At 31.3% G+C, this 15,041-nt stretch overlaps 1 protein-coding gene across 1 annotated transcript in view; it reads left to right on the forward strand.

Moving 5' to 3' along the window:
* Positions 1 to 15,041, forward strand: part of PRKACB (protein kinase cAMP-activated catalytic subunit beta) — a 66,296-nt gene that overhangs the window by 15,336 nt on the left and 35,919 nt on the right. Inside the window, exon 2 of the mRNA XM_021690319.2 lies at positions 14,305 to 14,366. Coding sequence (XP_021545994.1) covers positions 14,305 to 14,366 — 62 coding nt within the window. The remainder of the gene's footprint in view (positions 1 to 14,304; positions 14,367 to 15,041) is intronic.

A 15,041-nucleotide genomic window follows, 5' to 3' on the forward strand; every position in this document is an offset into this window, starting at 1 on the left:
GTCCACAGCTAGCAGTAAGAGCTGGTGTAATTGAAAGACGTTTAGGTGCAATCATTCTGCTGTCTGTTCCTTGCCAGGTTCAAGATGGGATTGTGTGAGTATTTGAAGAAAACAGCAATTTTTTTGTATCTTTGAAAGATGTAAAAAGGGTAGATAAGTGCTTAAATTTAAGAAACGTGGTAATTTTTAAATCATGTGGCTCTAAAATAAAAAGATATTTTATTTGTCTTGCTTGATTAAAGCTTTAGAAAAGCTACTCCTTGGTTACAAGTGAACCGATAATTCTGGTCTAATGTTGCCGTGGTAACAACTCATGCTGATATAATTGAGAACATCTTATACATCCTGGTTTGAACATTTTCTCCCTGCCATTTTGAGTTGTTCTAGTGGTATATGAAGGAGGCTACGATAACCAGCTTGAAAGAAATTAAATCTAGTTATACACATCTTTGTCATTAATCTCATGTTTACTAGTGATATCTCATGCTGGGCAGTTGTGCTTTGCTTCTAGGGGTTTTTCTTTTTTAAACAAAAGAAAGCTATTTTCATTTTCTGTGTGCTGCATGTTCCAGTGTATGTGTTTACACCATCGGTTCGTCTACCTCTAGAGATTAGCATAACTCCCTTTGCTGTTGGATTGTTGTTTTGAGCAATATGTTTTGGAAAGGTTGGTTTTCATCATGAGTGGTAAGTATGCTCTCTGAGCCTCTGCAGCTATATGTTTTTAAAAAATATTTAACTATAAGAGGAAAAAATATTTTCTAAAGGGGAAATTGTAAAGCCAGAGCTATAGTGAATTACATTTTCTGTTGATGCTTTTGCATTTTGGCATTATAGTAATTTGCTTTTAAAATCCATTGAGAACCGTGAACAAGTAAAACCAGTATTAATAGTCAATATCAGTAATCAGTTTCTAATTCTCTTTATGGTTTGATTTATTGTATTCATTAAATTCTGTTGATATTGTGTTACAAATTAGTATTTTAAAGACCCACCATGATAAGAGAGGAATTTCTTTTTAGTATCTGATCCTGAAGATAATTAAACTTCCCATTTATTGGCTTGTCATTCTAATATTAATTTTTGTTAGCTTCTTTTTGATAATATTTTCAAAATATTAATCTTAAGTAAGATGCTGCCAGAATTTTGTTGATTAATTGTATTGGTTGCTTTTAACTACACTTCATTGAGAAATAAAGATTTAATGATGAAATAAATATGTACATTTTGGTTTTGAAAGCTTTGTTAAAATTTTTCAGAGATACTGTTTTGGGGGAAATAATTTGTTAGAATACGTACTTTTGTGATTAGTTTCCTTTTTTGTTTTTATCATATGGCTTTTTTTTTTGAAACATTTCCAAAAATGTTTTTTGAGAAAATATACTACAGTATATACTGCAGTTTATCATAGGGTAAAAGCTGTTCACTTTAAGCCAAACCTGTAGCTAAAAATAGATATCCTGTTGTTAGAGTGAGAAATACTTGCTTAGAGCATAATTCATTAGCATCTTTTTGCTTAACTAAAAAGGAGGATGTTTGTAAGTTAACCTTTGAATCTGATACATTTTTAAGAGAAATGTTATATTGTTTTTCTTATAATGTGTAACAGTCTATAATTTACACTTAAAGGATTTGGAATTGGAATTCAGAACCTGAGAGAGTTGTATTTTTGCTATATAATGATAGAATTCAAAATAGATGTACCTTTTCTTCCATAATTGGAGATCACCTCATTACTGCCAATAAATATTTTTTTTATCCTGTTGCCATATACCATAAGCCTCTTCAACACTGTTAGGTTTTGTTTATAAAATGATATTAGACATTAAAGGACATTTTTATATGGAAGATACTAAGAATTGTTATTGTTATTTTCCTGTTAGTAGATAGATCCTTCTGATCTAGTGTTTTAAATTTGGGCTAATACTACAAAATCAACATGTTAACATTCCTTAGGATTTCTATGGATATCAAAATTGAATATACCTGGTTATCATACTTAAAATATTAGATTTCTTTGACTCTGGCCAATGAGTGTTTTCTCTTTGAAAGTTTGGTTTAAAACAGAATTTTTAGGTAACTACTGTGGTGTTCTAGAGGTTTTACAGTTGGATGTATTGGTTTTAGCTGAGAAAATTGTTGCTGCTTTTCTATTGCTTTATTTCTCTTTGAAGAATGTATGGATTATTCAGATAATATTTGATATACTTGATCATATTGGCTTGTCCTTATAGCCCTTTCTACCACAGGAATCTTAGTAATCACAATTAGACATTCTGACTTTTTCAGTATTGTCCAATTTCAACTAATTTTACTCCTGTCAGAGTGGTTACAAGCCTTAGCCATTTCGAAATGTGGGAAATCACAAATGAAGTGTCATTTTATTTATTAAAATAAACAAATGCTAGTCCTTTTTATCTGAGTTTATAGCTGTACATGTGGTATTTATATGCATGTGGTATTTTTCTAGTTAAAAAGCTACTCTTTTTCTCCTTCCTGCCTATTAAGTGTTAGGTTTCTCTGAGAATCTATCTTTGGCCCTCTCTTAATGCTATATTCTCTCCGAATGATCTCATCCATGCCCACATCTTCAGTTGTTACCTGAACATTCAGCTCAAATGTGAATTTTCTCTTTCCATCCCAAATCTACTCCTTTTTCATTGATTCTGATTTCTGTTGATGATCCCAGTGCCCATGTAGGAATTTAAAACAGAAACCTTATAGTAATTCCTAACTTGTTTTTAACCCCACCCCAGGCAGGCACTCAGTCATTAATTTTTATTGATTCTATATCAGAAATGCCTCAGAAATCACTCAATTTTCTCTAGTCATATTAACACTGGGAATGCTGAAGATTAGGCATTCCATATATTCTCAGTCCTATTCTAGTAATTGCTTCACCAGCCTCTAAGCTTCCAGTTTTATATCCCTCTAGACCATTCATTTAACATGCTGCCATTTTTTAAGTGCCAATATGCCCATTTCATAACCAAACAAGAAAACTTTCAGTTATTCCTTATTGTCTCTAAGGTAAAGGTTAAATTCCTTAAAGTAAAGTATGTAAGATCAATGACCTACCTTTTTGGCTTTATTTATCTGCATCTCTCTCATAAAATTCTGTTCTGGCCATACTATACTACATATTATTCCTTGCTTCCTTTTCATATTGATATCTTATATCATAAAAATTATGAAAACCAGCTATGCTTTTCAGTGCCTTCAACATTGACTTTATAGAGTTAGGTGATTCCCCTATACTCCCAAAACAGACTTATAAACTTATAAACTATAAACTTATAAACTTGTTAAATTGTTTATATTATACTGAGATTATATACTAGCATGTCAGTTTCCAGTCTCCAAACTTTGAAATCCTTAAATCAAGGATAGTGCTGAGTTAATCTTTGTGTTTCCAGTAGCTATCCCAGTGCACCAAATGTAGTAATGAATTCATAAATTCTTGTAGAATAAATAAACGACTAAAAATTACCCATATTTGAGTGCTTTTCTTACATTATCAATGAAAACTATCAGTCATGTGTTTTAGTTTTTGATTCCTATGCTTATCAGAACAAAACTAGCACCCTTATTTCAAAATCCCAGAAGAGAACTCTTATTGGCCTAGCTAATAGAACTCTATTGGCCTAGTGGAGGGCAAATCTCTGAAGAAGAAGCTTAACCTGCTATGAATGACAGGAAAGTTACAGACTTGAGCACAAGCATTTACTTAACTCCCCTTTCTAGGTCTATATTTTCTAGATTAAAAATATAAGAACACAAAACTGGAAAAACAGTTTATCAATTCTCAGTTTTGGAATTAAGAAACTGTACTTGCCCAGAAATATACAGTATTAGATTGAAGATCATACATCAAAGTCTAACTAATAGTTTTACTCTGAGTAGCTTGCCTTTATGGAAAATTAATAAACAATAGTTTCATCCTCACTAATTTGGAGGGATGGATGAAGCTTATAAGAAAGGCTTTGGGGGAGATGAGTGGAAGATCCAACACTGATGATTACTTTCATTTTAAAACACTTATGGGACAGCCAAGAATTTGCTAAGCTATTCCAAGTTGAAAATGTGGCTTTTCTACTTCCACATATAACAGGGCTCTTCCCTTATGTGGTGGGTATCACCATCAGCAAGAAACCCTATGGTTCTGCCTCCATTCCCATTTCTGAAAGTCCCTGAATTATTTTAGTGATAATATAAATATGTGCCAATTAAAAGATCTGAGATCCACCTTATTTGGGGGCATTTGTAAAGTTTTGAAAGGCTTCTCATTGTTTATAAATGGATAAACAAGAAAAGCAACAACATGGATCCTATGAATGAGATTATGCATCATTAAAGGATAAATCACAGACTTCAAGAGGAAAAGAGTGAACTTATATTTAGAAAATATGTTGGGGAGAGTTTAAAAATAAGAAATTATAAATAGTATCTGTGTTGAATTCTTAAAAATTCCAAGTGAACATGAATCTGTGTTCACTTGAAAGATAAGATTAAAAAAAACAAAAAAACAGGAGAGTAGGATGAGAAGAGAGCTGGCTGACAGGCAGTAATAGAAAAGAAATTGTGATAAGGGATGGTTATAAGAACATGAACCTGGCATTTGCAGAACATAAAGCTGCATTAGAAGCAATAAAGAGCAAAATAATCACTCCAGGAAAGTGAATTAATGATGTGGAGAACTAGCTTGATAAAACCTACCAGAATCTAGGGGGAATGGACAGGATAAAAATTATGAAGTAAAAAGTATATTAGAATAGGGAACTCTACAAATTGAATGAATAGCATTCCTTCAGAACAGATAATGACCAATGAAATAGGAACAATAATAAAAAATATGATTCAGGGAAACTTCTTAGTTGAAAAAAAGCCTGAGTCTATGGATTCAATGAGCTCATTGTTTTTGACAAAGATTAATACAAACACCAACACCTAAACACCTTGGTAGAAGTTTTTAATTTCAAAGATAAAAAATTATACAAACGTCAAGCTATCTTTGCATCTTATAATTTAACTCAAAGCTTGTCTTACAAAGAAAAAAATCCAAACATTTTAGATTAATTTGAAAAGCTTTCTAGAGCAAAAATTAATGATTATACAACAGCATCTAGAAATGCTAAATAAAATATAACAAGCATCCCTTTAAATGAATACCTGAACTCACAAGAATATAACAGAAATCCTCAGTGTACAAAAAGTGAAGTGGTAAATGGAAACCATAGTTGTAAGGGGGAGCATACTTTGACTACCTTGAGATTCTCCTATCTTGTCTAACCAAAGGGCTTTCATTTTTTTTTCCATTTAATTCATATATATATATTTTTTAATTTTTATTGTTATGTTAATCACCATACATTATATCATCAGTTCTTGATGTAGTGTTCCATGATTCATTGTTTGTGTATAACACCCAGTGCTCCATGCAGAACGTGCCCTCTTTAATACCCATCACCAGGCTAGCCCATCCCCCAACCCCCCTCCCCTCTAGAACCCTCAGTTTGTGTCTCAATGGCCAACAGACACATGAAAAAGTGGAAAGAGCCAAAGGGCTCTCATTTTAAATGGCCTCACAGAGCCAGAAGACAACTTATTTGATCCATGCATCTTGGGATTTCCTAGACTCCTACATAAAACCAGGATCCTCAAAGGATTATAACCTCAGCAAAAGCATAGATTGGAAAATAAAGCCTCTCCACTGACACAGGGAGAAAATAAGGAAGCTTGTATTTCTTGGCTTAGATTCCTGGGGACATGGGAGGAGTATATGTGCATGTGTGTGGGATGCCTCTCGTGAGAGTTTGTAATCAGCTGCTTCTCCAGTAAATTTCATGTTTTAATCTGTATTAATTATGTAGTCTAAGAATCACCAATAAAATAAAATACATTATTGTAACAGTCCCAGGCTAGCAACATCCGCTGGATGCCAGACAGAAGCTAATACAAAATATATCCTCAAGTCAAGCCCTGCAGGTTTCTCACAGATAAAGCCCAACTGAACTTTACATTCACAATCCAAAATCAAAATAGGTACACACACACTCCACTACAAACAGTATTCACCAGATACCACAGGATTACACCCTTCCAAGAATGTCAGAGAGTAGAATTGTCACAGACTACCATTTAAAATTAATATTCACATAAAAAATATAAAATAAGAGAAGAAAGACTATGCATCTCTAACAGAACCTCAAAACATAGAAAACAAAATTGACCCATTTAGAAGAAGAAATTGTAAATATATAATGTTTATGGATATTTATAGAGAATTCTCACCTAGTAATTGGAGGATACACAGAAATATATAGAACACTTACAAAACTGATTATACAACTAAACATATTCAAAATATTTTAAAGAATTGAGATGTAGGCCATGATCTCTGACCATAAGCAATTAAGTTTAATCAGTAAAAAGGACTTATTAAACAATTAACAAACATACAAATATTACATTTAGAGATTTAAAAAATTCAAGTAACTCACAGGTCAAGAATAAACTCAAAATTCCTCTATGTATGAAAACTTACAGGGTGCAGCTAAAGTGGATTTAGAAACAAAGTTTTAAATGCTTACATCAGGAAAGGAGAAAGACATTAAATGATAATGATGTAAGTATTCAAGTAAATAAGTTAGAGAAAGCACAGCGTGGTTAATCCAAAAAACAAAAAAACTAATGAAGACATGAGCAAAACTCAGTAAAATAGAAAATTAAAATCCATCAGCACCAAAGGTTAGTTCATGGAAAAGACTTTTAAAAGAACGATGAGAACTAATCATAATTAAAATCTTTATTCAAAACTTGACAAAATTAGGACTGGGCAGTTTTATAATCAAGTTCTAGGACGTAGTCAAAGAACAATAATTTCAGTCTTGTACAAAATCTTTCAAAGAATTGAAAAAGAGGAGAAACTTTTTTATTTATTTATTGAGTCAAGTATAGCTTTACAAGTTAAGTATGGGAAAAGAAAATAATTAGAAACATTTACTCTGAATTTAGGAACAGGAAAAGGATGCTCATTGTCTGTTTCTGTAAAGTATTGAATTATTAGTCATAACCTGCACAATAAGACAATAAAAAAATGGAGGGAACAAAATTGTCATTATTCACAAATGATAGGTGATTCTCTGCATAGAGAATTCAAGAGACTCTACCAGTGTTATTTTAGAATTAATAAGAGAGTTTGCCAGATACAATAAAATCAGTATATAAACATTAACCATACATCAGCAATAAACAAATTCTCCCTTTTACAATAGCAACCCAAACCCTAAAGAACCTAGGACTATATTTAATAAAAGTATAATAAGACTTGTAAGGGAAAAAGTTATAAAATTTTACTGAGAGATATTTACCTAATCTTTAACAATAAAATATGATTTCATACCCATTATGTTAGTAACACATTTTATTGAGGATATGGATAATCAAAGATGTGCCAAAATAAACTGGCACAACATTTATTGAGGCACTTATTACTACCTAGTAAAGTTGAAAATGTGCATACTCTATCATCTAGGAATCCACTCCTAGCTCTATGCTGTCTGGTAGCAAGACAGAATATTTGAATTCAGAACTGAATGGAAAATCTTTAACATATGATTGTGATGATATAGTATTTCTCTAAGAAAAAGTCTCTGAACAATTAAGGAAGTCAAGTACATTTCAAAGAGTACTTCAAAGATTGGGTCATTTATTGCTGTAAATTTAAAGTTTTACAAAATCCTACAGGGAACATCTCCAAACAAATATGACTTGGATGGCCTAGAAAATCCACAACATCCCTAAATCAAGAGGAAGTTGGGAGAGAAAGCATGGACATGTCATTAGTTGTAAATGGGTGCACTATGTGTATTCATGGTGTATCCATTTCTCCATGTAGATGCTAGTTAAATAAATTAATGTGTTTCTATAATTTGATCATTTAAATGTATATGTTTCACACAAAAAAATTATTTTTTAACAGTTTAGTGAAAGTTAGTCAATTATACTGTTCACTTGTAACCAAGACTTGATAAAGAATTAACCAATTAAAAAACATAAGAAAAAGAAAGAAGAGTAAAATAGATATTGCAATTGGAAAGTTTTCATTGCCTATTAAATTTCTAAACACCCATTCATGCGTGACTTTATGCATGACTAAATGATATCTTAGTAAACAAAAGTAGGCATGGTCCCACCCACTGAAATGCACAAATATAATTGCAGTAATTAAAGTTGTTTTTTATACTCACTATCATTTTTAAGATTCCAGTGAACTTGCTCTGAGTGAACATGCTTGAATATGGTGAAGCAAATAAAGTGTCCCTTCAGTAAAGTGAACACAACTGGTCTTCACATTAAAGAGATAGAATATATTTGATTAACAATTTTCCAGAATAGGGTTTAGTTGGTTAAAAAAAGTATATGTCCAGAGAATGTGTTGTAATCCTTAGATAAAACACTTTTGAATATGTATGCCCAAGTATTTTTCATTCTTTTTCTATGTGTAAATATACTAATGAACATATACGAATGGGTTTCTTCTTGTGGGTATGTTATTTTATGTGTTATTTAATCTGTTTAACTTATTTATTCCTTTTGACCAAGCACGCAAATCATCAGAAGCATCTGGTAGGAAACCATTTTTTACAGAATAATTCTGTTGCTTTGTTGCTATAAATTGGATTTTTATTAGGTATTTTGTGGCAACTAGAATGTTTTATATTTAGTTTACTGAAAATATGTGTAGTACAGTGTATGTGTGGGGGGGGTTATTCTTAGAAATAACAATTGAAGAGCTCCAAAGATGTGGGTGTTTGAAATAGGGGTGGCAGAAGACAGACTATTACACTCAACTAGATTTACACTTTCCAGAGGTTTTGGAAGGGATTGTACTATTCTGTTATTTGTCAATAGAACTTGGTATTTTCACAGGTAATTAATCTCAGTTTCCATCCTGTTTTGTACTTTCTGATATACACGAAATAACTCTTAAATAGACTAATCCTTTCATTAAGGAAGATAAAAATAATTTAACTGCAGAGAGTTCAGGAGGCCCATGAATTACAATCTGTTCAGTAAGAAAATTTTTAAACTATTATTACAAAAAATATTAAGAAACATACCATTGTTTATAGTACTTAATACTTTCTCTTTTCCTAATGGGAAATTTTTAGAAGAATAGCCCTCTTCATTATTCCCTACATAGATAGCCATCAAGGTTTAAACCCCCAGGCCTCAAACCCCAACCGGTAAATGCTCCTTACTCTATCTGGCCCCCCTCTTCCTTAGCAAATGATCTTGCTTCCTGTTTCCCAGAAGAAATAGAGGCTAGCAGTTGTGAATAATTCCGTTTACTCCCATTCCTTCCTACACATTGAAAAGCATCACCATGGCAAATAGTTACTCTCATGATTGGGCACCTTCTTACCTATACACTTCTAGCTCAGTTTCTGGCACCACTAAACAGTGCTCAATAAATGTTGTTGAAAGATTGTTAAATTAGCACTAAGGAAGTAAATGCCTGAGAGACACTAATGTCTTTCAAAAGGGAGTTACAAAGTGTTACAATTAATAGTGTTGTTCCTACAGTGGAGTTTTGAATAAATAATAAAGCCAGTGATGGCATTGCAGTAGTTACAGGATGTGTATTTCAGTATACTACTTAACTAGGATACAACAAGAAAACCAAAAAATTTGAGAATTATTAGCACTATTGCTACAAGAGTTAAGTTTTTGTTAGTTAAGGAGAATTAGAATGGTATTGATTTTGACACCAAACAAAGATTACTGATTTTATTTCTTAACCATTTAATTTTAAAAAGCCCTCTTTGAATATGTCAAAAAATTGAGTTTCCATATTAATGTTTTATTTGTGTACATAATATTCTGAGAAAATGTGTATAGGTGACATCATGCTAATATGTTGGGGGTTTTTTGTGTGAGTGTTTTTTAATCACTGTTTAATTTATTTTTTTTGGATACAAGCTTGCTCCTCTTCAGAAGTATCTGGTAGGCAACTACTTTTAATAAAACAAATGTTACCTTTAAACTTTTTATTTGGTTGTTTGCAAGTTGTTATGCTCCTCATAAGTTATATTTTATAAAATATACAGAGTTAATAAAATATTTTAGTTGATAGAGGGAAGTGGTTTAGTTTTATGTTGAGTTGATCTATAGAAATGATTTATATTGCAGTTTCTTATGTGATATTTTAGAAACAACAAATATAACACTGTAAAGTAGTGGGAATTGTACAGGGTAGCAGAATACAGATTAATGCACACCACTTAAATTAGATAACCCAGGTTAATGAATGGTTTTTTAAAGAAAATATAGTGTAAATTTGGAACAAAACAGCTAATATTTTAATTGGGTATTTACCCTAGAAAGTTTATAGTCTGTTTTGTTCTATTTTCTGATTGTTTCTCTTTACTTTTTCTGACATCCATTAAATAAAAGTTTAATAAAGTTGTGTTTTTATTGTAAAAGATGTGTTAAAAAGGAAGGTGACATTTATCTCATTACAAAGAAACTGGAGAACTTAACATCAGAGTAGTTGTAATCTGTATAGGAATGGATTTCTAAATTCTTCTTACAAACCATCAGTGACAACGTCTTTTAAGCATTGGATAGTGGCATCCTATAATAATATGCTCTTTTTATAATACGCAGTAATGTAAGTATATTTAACACAGAATCCAAAAGTGCCAAATAAACACATTTACTAAATGTAATTAGTGAAACATTCTTATTCATTGTAGGATTATTTGCAAAAGATGGAATAAAGATATGCCATACTTGACTTTTTAATTAATTTTCCTAATGTTTAAAATGAACTTTGTAATCTAATTTTTAAGCTGTGTCCTGTGTATAAATATATTCAAAAATATTTTGAGGGAGATAAGAATTAAGTTTAGGAGTTTTGGAAACACATAAAAATTGTCACTTTGTTTCTTCTTTATCTCATGAATTTGGGTAAACATTCAGTCCTATTTGTAGGAATAGATTTCTTTGGTATGCTCATTTCTTTTGAATGCAATGTGATATCTTTAAATGGTACAGATGGAAAAGAAAATAAATTTATTTGGAAACAATATATAATTGAAATCTATACTCCTAGAAAGAAATTGATTTAATTTTTGGTATGTCCTTTTCATTTTTTGTAGTACATTATTGACCAGTACAGAACAAAATATATTTGCAGAAAAATTCTTCACTGAGATCTTTTCATAAGGAGAGTTACTAATCACCATTAGGTACTTAGTTACCCATAATCATGTAGCTAAGAAGTATTAGAGCCAATATTTTCTAACTCAGATATGCCAACCTCTAACACTTAGGACTGTTTCAGGATATCAGAGTGGTTTAAAATGGTTAAATATAGATATTGCATACATTTTAGGATACAACAAGAAAACCAAAAAATTTGAGAACTTCAAGTATATGCTTTATAGGGAACTCTGGATTGAATGTGCTGCAGTATTTGAATTTGGCTATCTCTCCTACCAGTTATTTTGTTAATTAGGTTGACACCTTATGTCAGTGGATATAAATTTTTTAAAAAACCAGAGAAAAACATTTAGAAAGTGAAATTCACCACTGTCTAAAAATAGTAAAAACCAAAGTGAATACATGTGGTTCTAGATTGCTTGCTATTGTTTTAGTTATTCATAACCCAGCATATTGTGAAATATTTTATTTCTGGTGTTTATATTTGTAAGATATATATTTTGGTTAACTTGTATTTTTATAGAGTTAACTGTGTTCATCTTTGCATCTAAACAGTGCACATATGAACTAGAGATTTTATGTATGTATATATACTTAGGTGACAAAAAGTGTTTCAGGAGTAGAGTTTAATTCATGGAACTATTTAATGACATTATAATTAATACTGATCCTTACTCTAGAAGGGAATCTCTTTATTTGTTGAAATAATTCACAAAATTTAATATCTTTGATTCCTATCCTTTTCTGATAATTTTCCTGTAAGACGTTTTTGAGAACTGTTACTGTCTATAATGTTACTTAGCAGTGAACTTGGAATATTGATGAATACAGAGAATTTCCTGAATATCCTATTAGTGAATGAAATTAAGTAGTACCTGAAATTTTCCCTCTAGCTCAAACACCAAGCAGGGAGAAGGAAATTTTCTTTCAGTGTACCATCCTTGGCAAATGCTACTAGTCCTTCCTTTGACCAGTTACTTTTTTCTTAACTCCAGATCCACTTAGCAGGAAGTGACAGGATAAGGTGAAACAGGATGTTAGGAATGTTTTTTGTTTTTTTGTTTTTCTTTGCCTGATTCTCTTCCTTGTCTCCAAATTATCTATACTCATGCAGGCATCTGGAAAGTTTATACCGCAACTTGATGTGCAAGTTCTATAAATAGAAGATAACCAAAAATATTTTTGAAAAGAAATGAGATGTATATTTTGAGAATCACAAGTTGTTTCTTAAAAGCCACAGTTGCATTTAACAGGAAATGATGTTTTTAATTTATTTTAGCTGTCATCTCTAAGTCAATGCCATTGCAAATATGTCTGCTCCACGGGAAGAATAAATAAAATATAATACAATCTTCTAAAACCACTCTTCTTCAGTTGTAACTAGTACATTAAATTTTAGAAGTAGGATGACTTGAACCATCCTAAACTCAAAATGTAAGACTTTTCCACCCCCAAATCCACCCCCAGGAAGAATTAGATCATATTTGCATAATTAGGTGCAATTATTTGATTCATTGTTTTGGTGGTTGAGATTTTCATACAATGGGAAGATTCTAATTTTAAAAATTATTTTTCTCAAATTTTCTAAAATAGGTATTTTGAAAATGTTTTACAGCAAAATACAAGTGACAGTTTATATGAAGTAGTAAAATAATGTCTTCAGAAATGAACACTCTAGTGTTACTTAAAAACTGATGTCTGCTCCTGGTGCTTATCATCACCATTTTGAAATCTCAAAACATTTAGAATGCCAACAGCCTTTTTTGGTTAGCAACAGTGTTTTGGCAAAGGTACTTTACAAAGGTAAAGGAGGAAATAATAATGTATATCTTAAAATGCCTCACTTTAATACCACTACATCATTAGATGATCTTATCAAAGAATTTGTGAGCCCCTCACTTCCACTATTAGCTTTGTCTTTTCTTCTTCTTCATTATCATCACTCTTAGTATTTCTGAAATAAATGCCAGTGTCCCACTCTAAGTTCATTTTGCCTAGCTTTTTACTATTTCAACACTATTTAAATTCTGTTGTCTTCTTTATTTATAGATTTAGGTATCAGAGAAATATTGGGAACTTCCAAACAAAAAGAAATACTAAAATAAATGCTTCTTGAATTGCCAGGTTTTGCTCTCATACCTGACTATAGGAAGAAGAATGCATTTGTTAATACTGTCTTATCTCTGTAATCTTTTTCCTATTTGTTTTTAAACTCCTGAAGTCATTCTGTAAACAGAAGTCATTATGGCAACTTTGTGGAAAGAAAATGAAAAAGAGGAAACCTTTTAAATGATTCATCATTTAACAAATCTTAAAACTTCAAACCACAGTTTGATAATGTAGCTGTTATTGATCACTAGATAAACATTTGGTTTTGAATGCTTTACTTTCGTGCACATTTTAAATTAGGCATTCAGGCATTTAGTCATTTAGCTTTGCTCCAAATTTAGAATAAGATTTTTAAGCTGTTTGGGTGTTTCGTTTTTGGTGTTTTGTTCTGTTTTGTTCTGTTTTGTTTTTAAGTGTTTGTGGGTATCCTTTAAGTATAGCCTGTATTTTTTCCTTTTCTCTCTACCATCAGTAGAGAAAACACAAATCTAATAACATAAATCCTTATACCTGAAAACAGCCTTTTATCAAAATCAGTTATATTTGAAATTCCACAAATCAACAAGTTCACATTCTCCAGATATCTTCAGTTCTTATATTTAATAGCTTTGTTAATACCACTGCTGGCTTATTTATAATCAATATTTTCTTCTAGATTGGTTTCTAACTTTTTTATATTACTTTCAAGTATGTTTTCAGGAATGGCATTTTTATTATTAGATTTGAAATCATGAAAGTGATCTCCATATAGAAGAGTATTAGAGGAGAGTCTTAGAAATTTAAAAAAATATTTGCTTCTTGTTTAGAGGAAGTAAATAGTCCTGTAGTTTATCATGGTTATGAATACACGTGTTTCATGGTAACAATAGTTGACATAAGTCTGTGTTTTTAAAGTATATTTACATGTAATGTAATGTAAATATTCTTACAAGACAAAATTTGTTTTTGTTTCAATTATATTTTCAGTGAAAGAGTTTCTAGCCAAAGCCAAAGAAGACTTTCTTAAAAAGTGGGAAAATCCTGCTCCGGTAAGGAATATTTAAAATTTTCTATAATTTAAAAGTTCTGTTATATAAAATCATGATTCTTGCCCAGGTAATTTACTACTTTAAAAACCGTAAAATAGCATTAAACTTTCAAGTCGCATTTTAAAAAGTAAGCTTAACATAGGAATTTTGCCATAATATTATAACATTATGTTTTGATTTGCTAACAAATAATTTTATGGGGCGCCTGGGTGGCTCAGTTGGTTAAGCGACTGCCTTCCGCTCAGGTCATGATCCTAGAGTCCCAGGATCTAGTCCCACATCGTGCTCCCTGCTCAGCAGGGGGTCTGCTCCTCCCTCTGACCCACTTCCCTCTCGTGCTCTCTGTCTCTCATTCTCTCTCTCAAATAAATAAATAAAATCTTTAAAAAAACAAAAAACAAATAATTTTATGTATACCTAAATTGGAGAAGAACCTAATTTCCATTACAATATATGATTATGTAAATTTTGATACTAATTATAAGCTGCTACAAACTCTTGATATTTTTAATGTATAGTAATTTTGATTTGTGCCTTTGATAGCATATTTATTATTTTTATTAATTACAACAATAGGGATACTATTGTGCAGTTTCAAATTCTTAATCACAAATACTTGGCTATTGGCAACATACCAAGTACACAGGGATCCTTTTCCATAAGCATTGGATGAGG

Source organism: Neomonachus schauinslandi, chromosome 4 (assembly GCF_002201575.2).
Source record: "Neomonachus schauinslandi chromosome 4, ASM220157v2, whole genome shotgun sequence".
NCBI classification, from domain to species: Eukaryota; Metazoa; Chordata; class Mammalia; order Carnivora; family Phocidae; genus Neomonachus; species Neomonachus schauinslandi.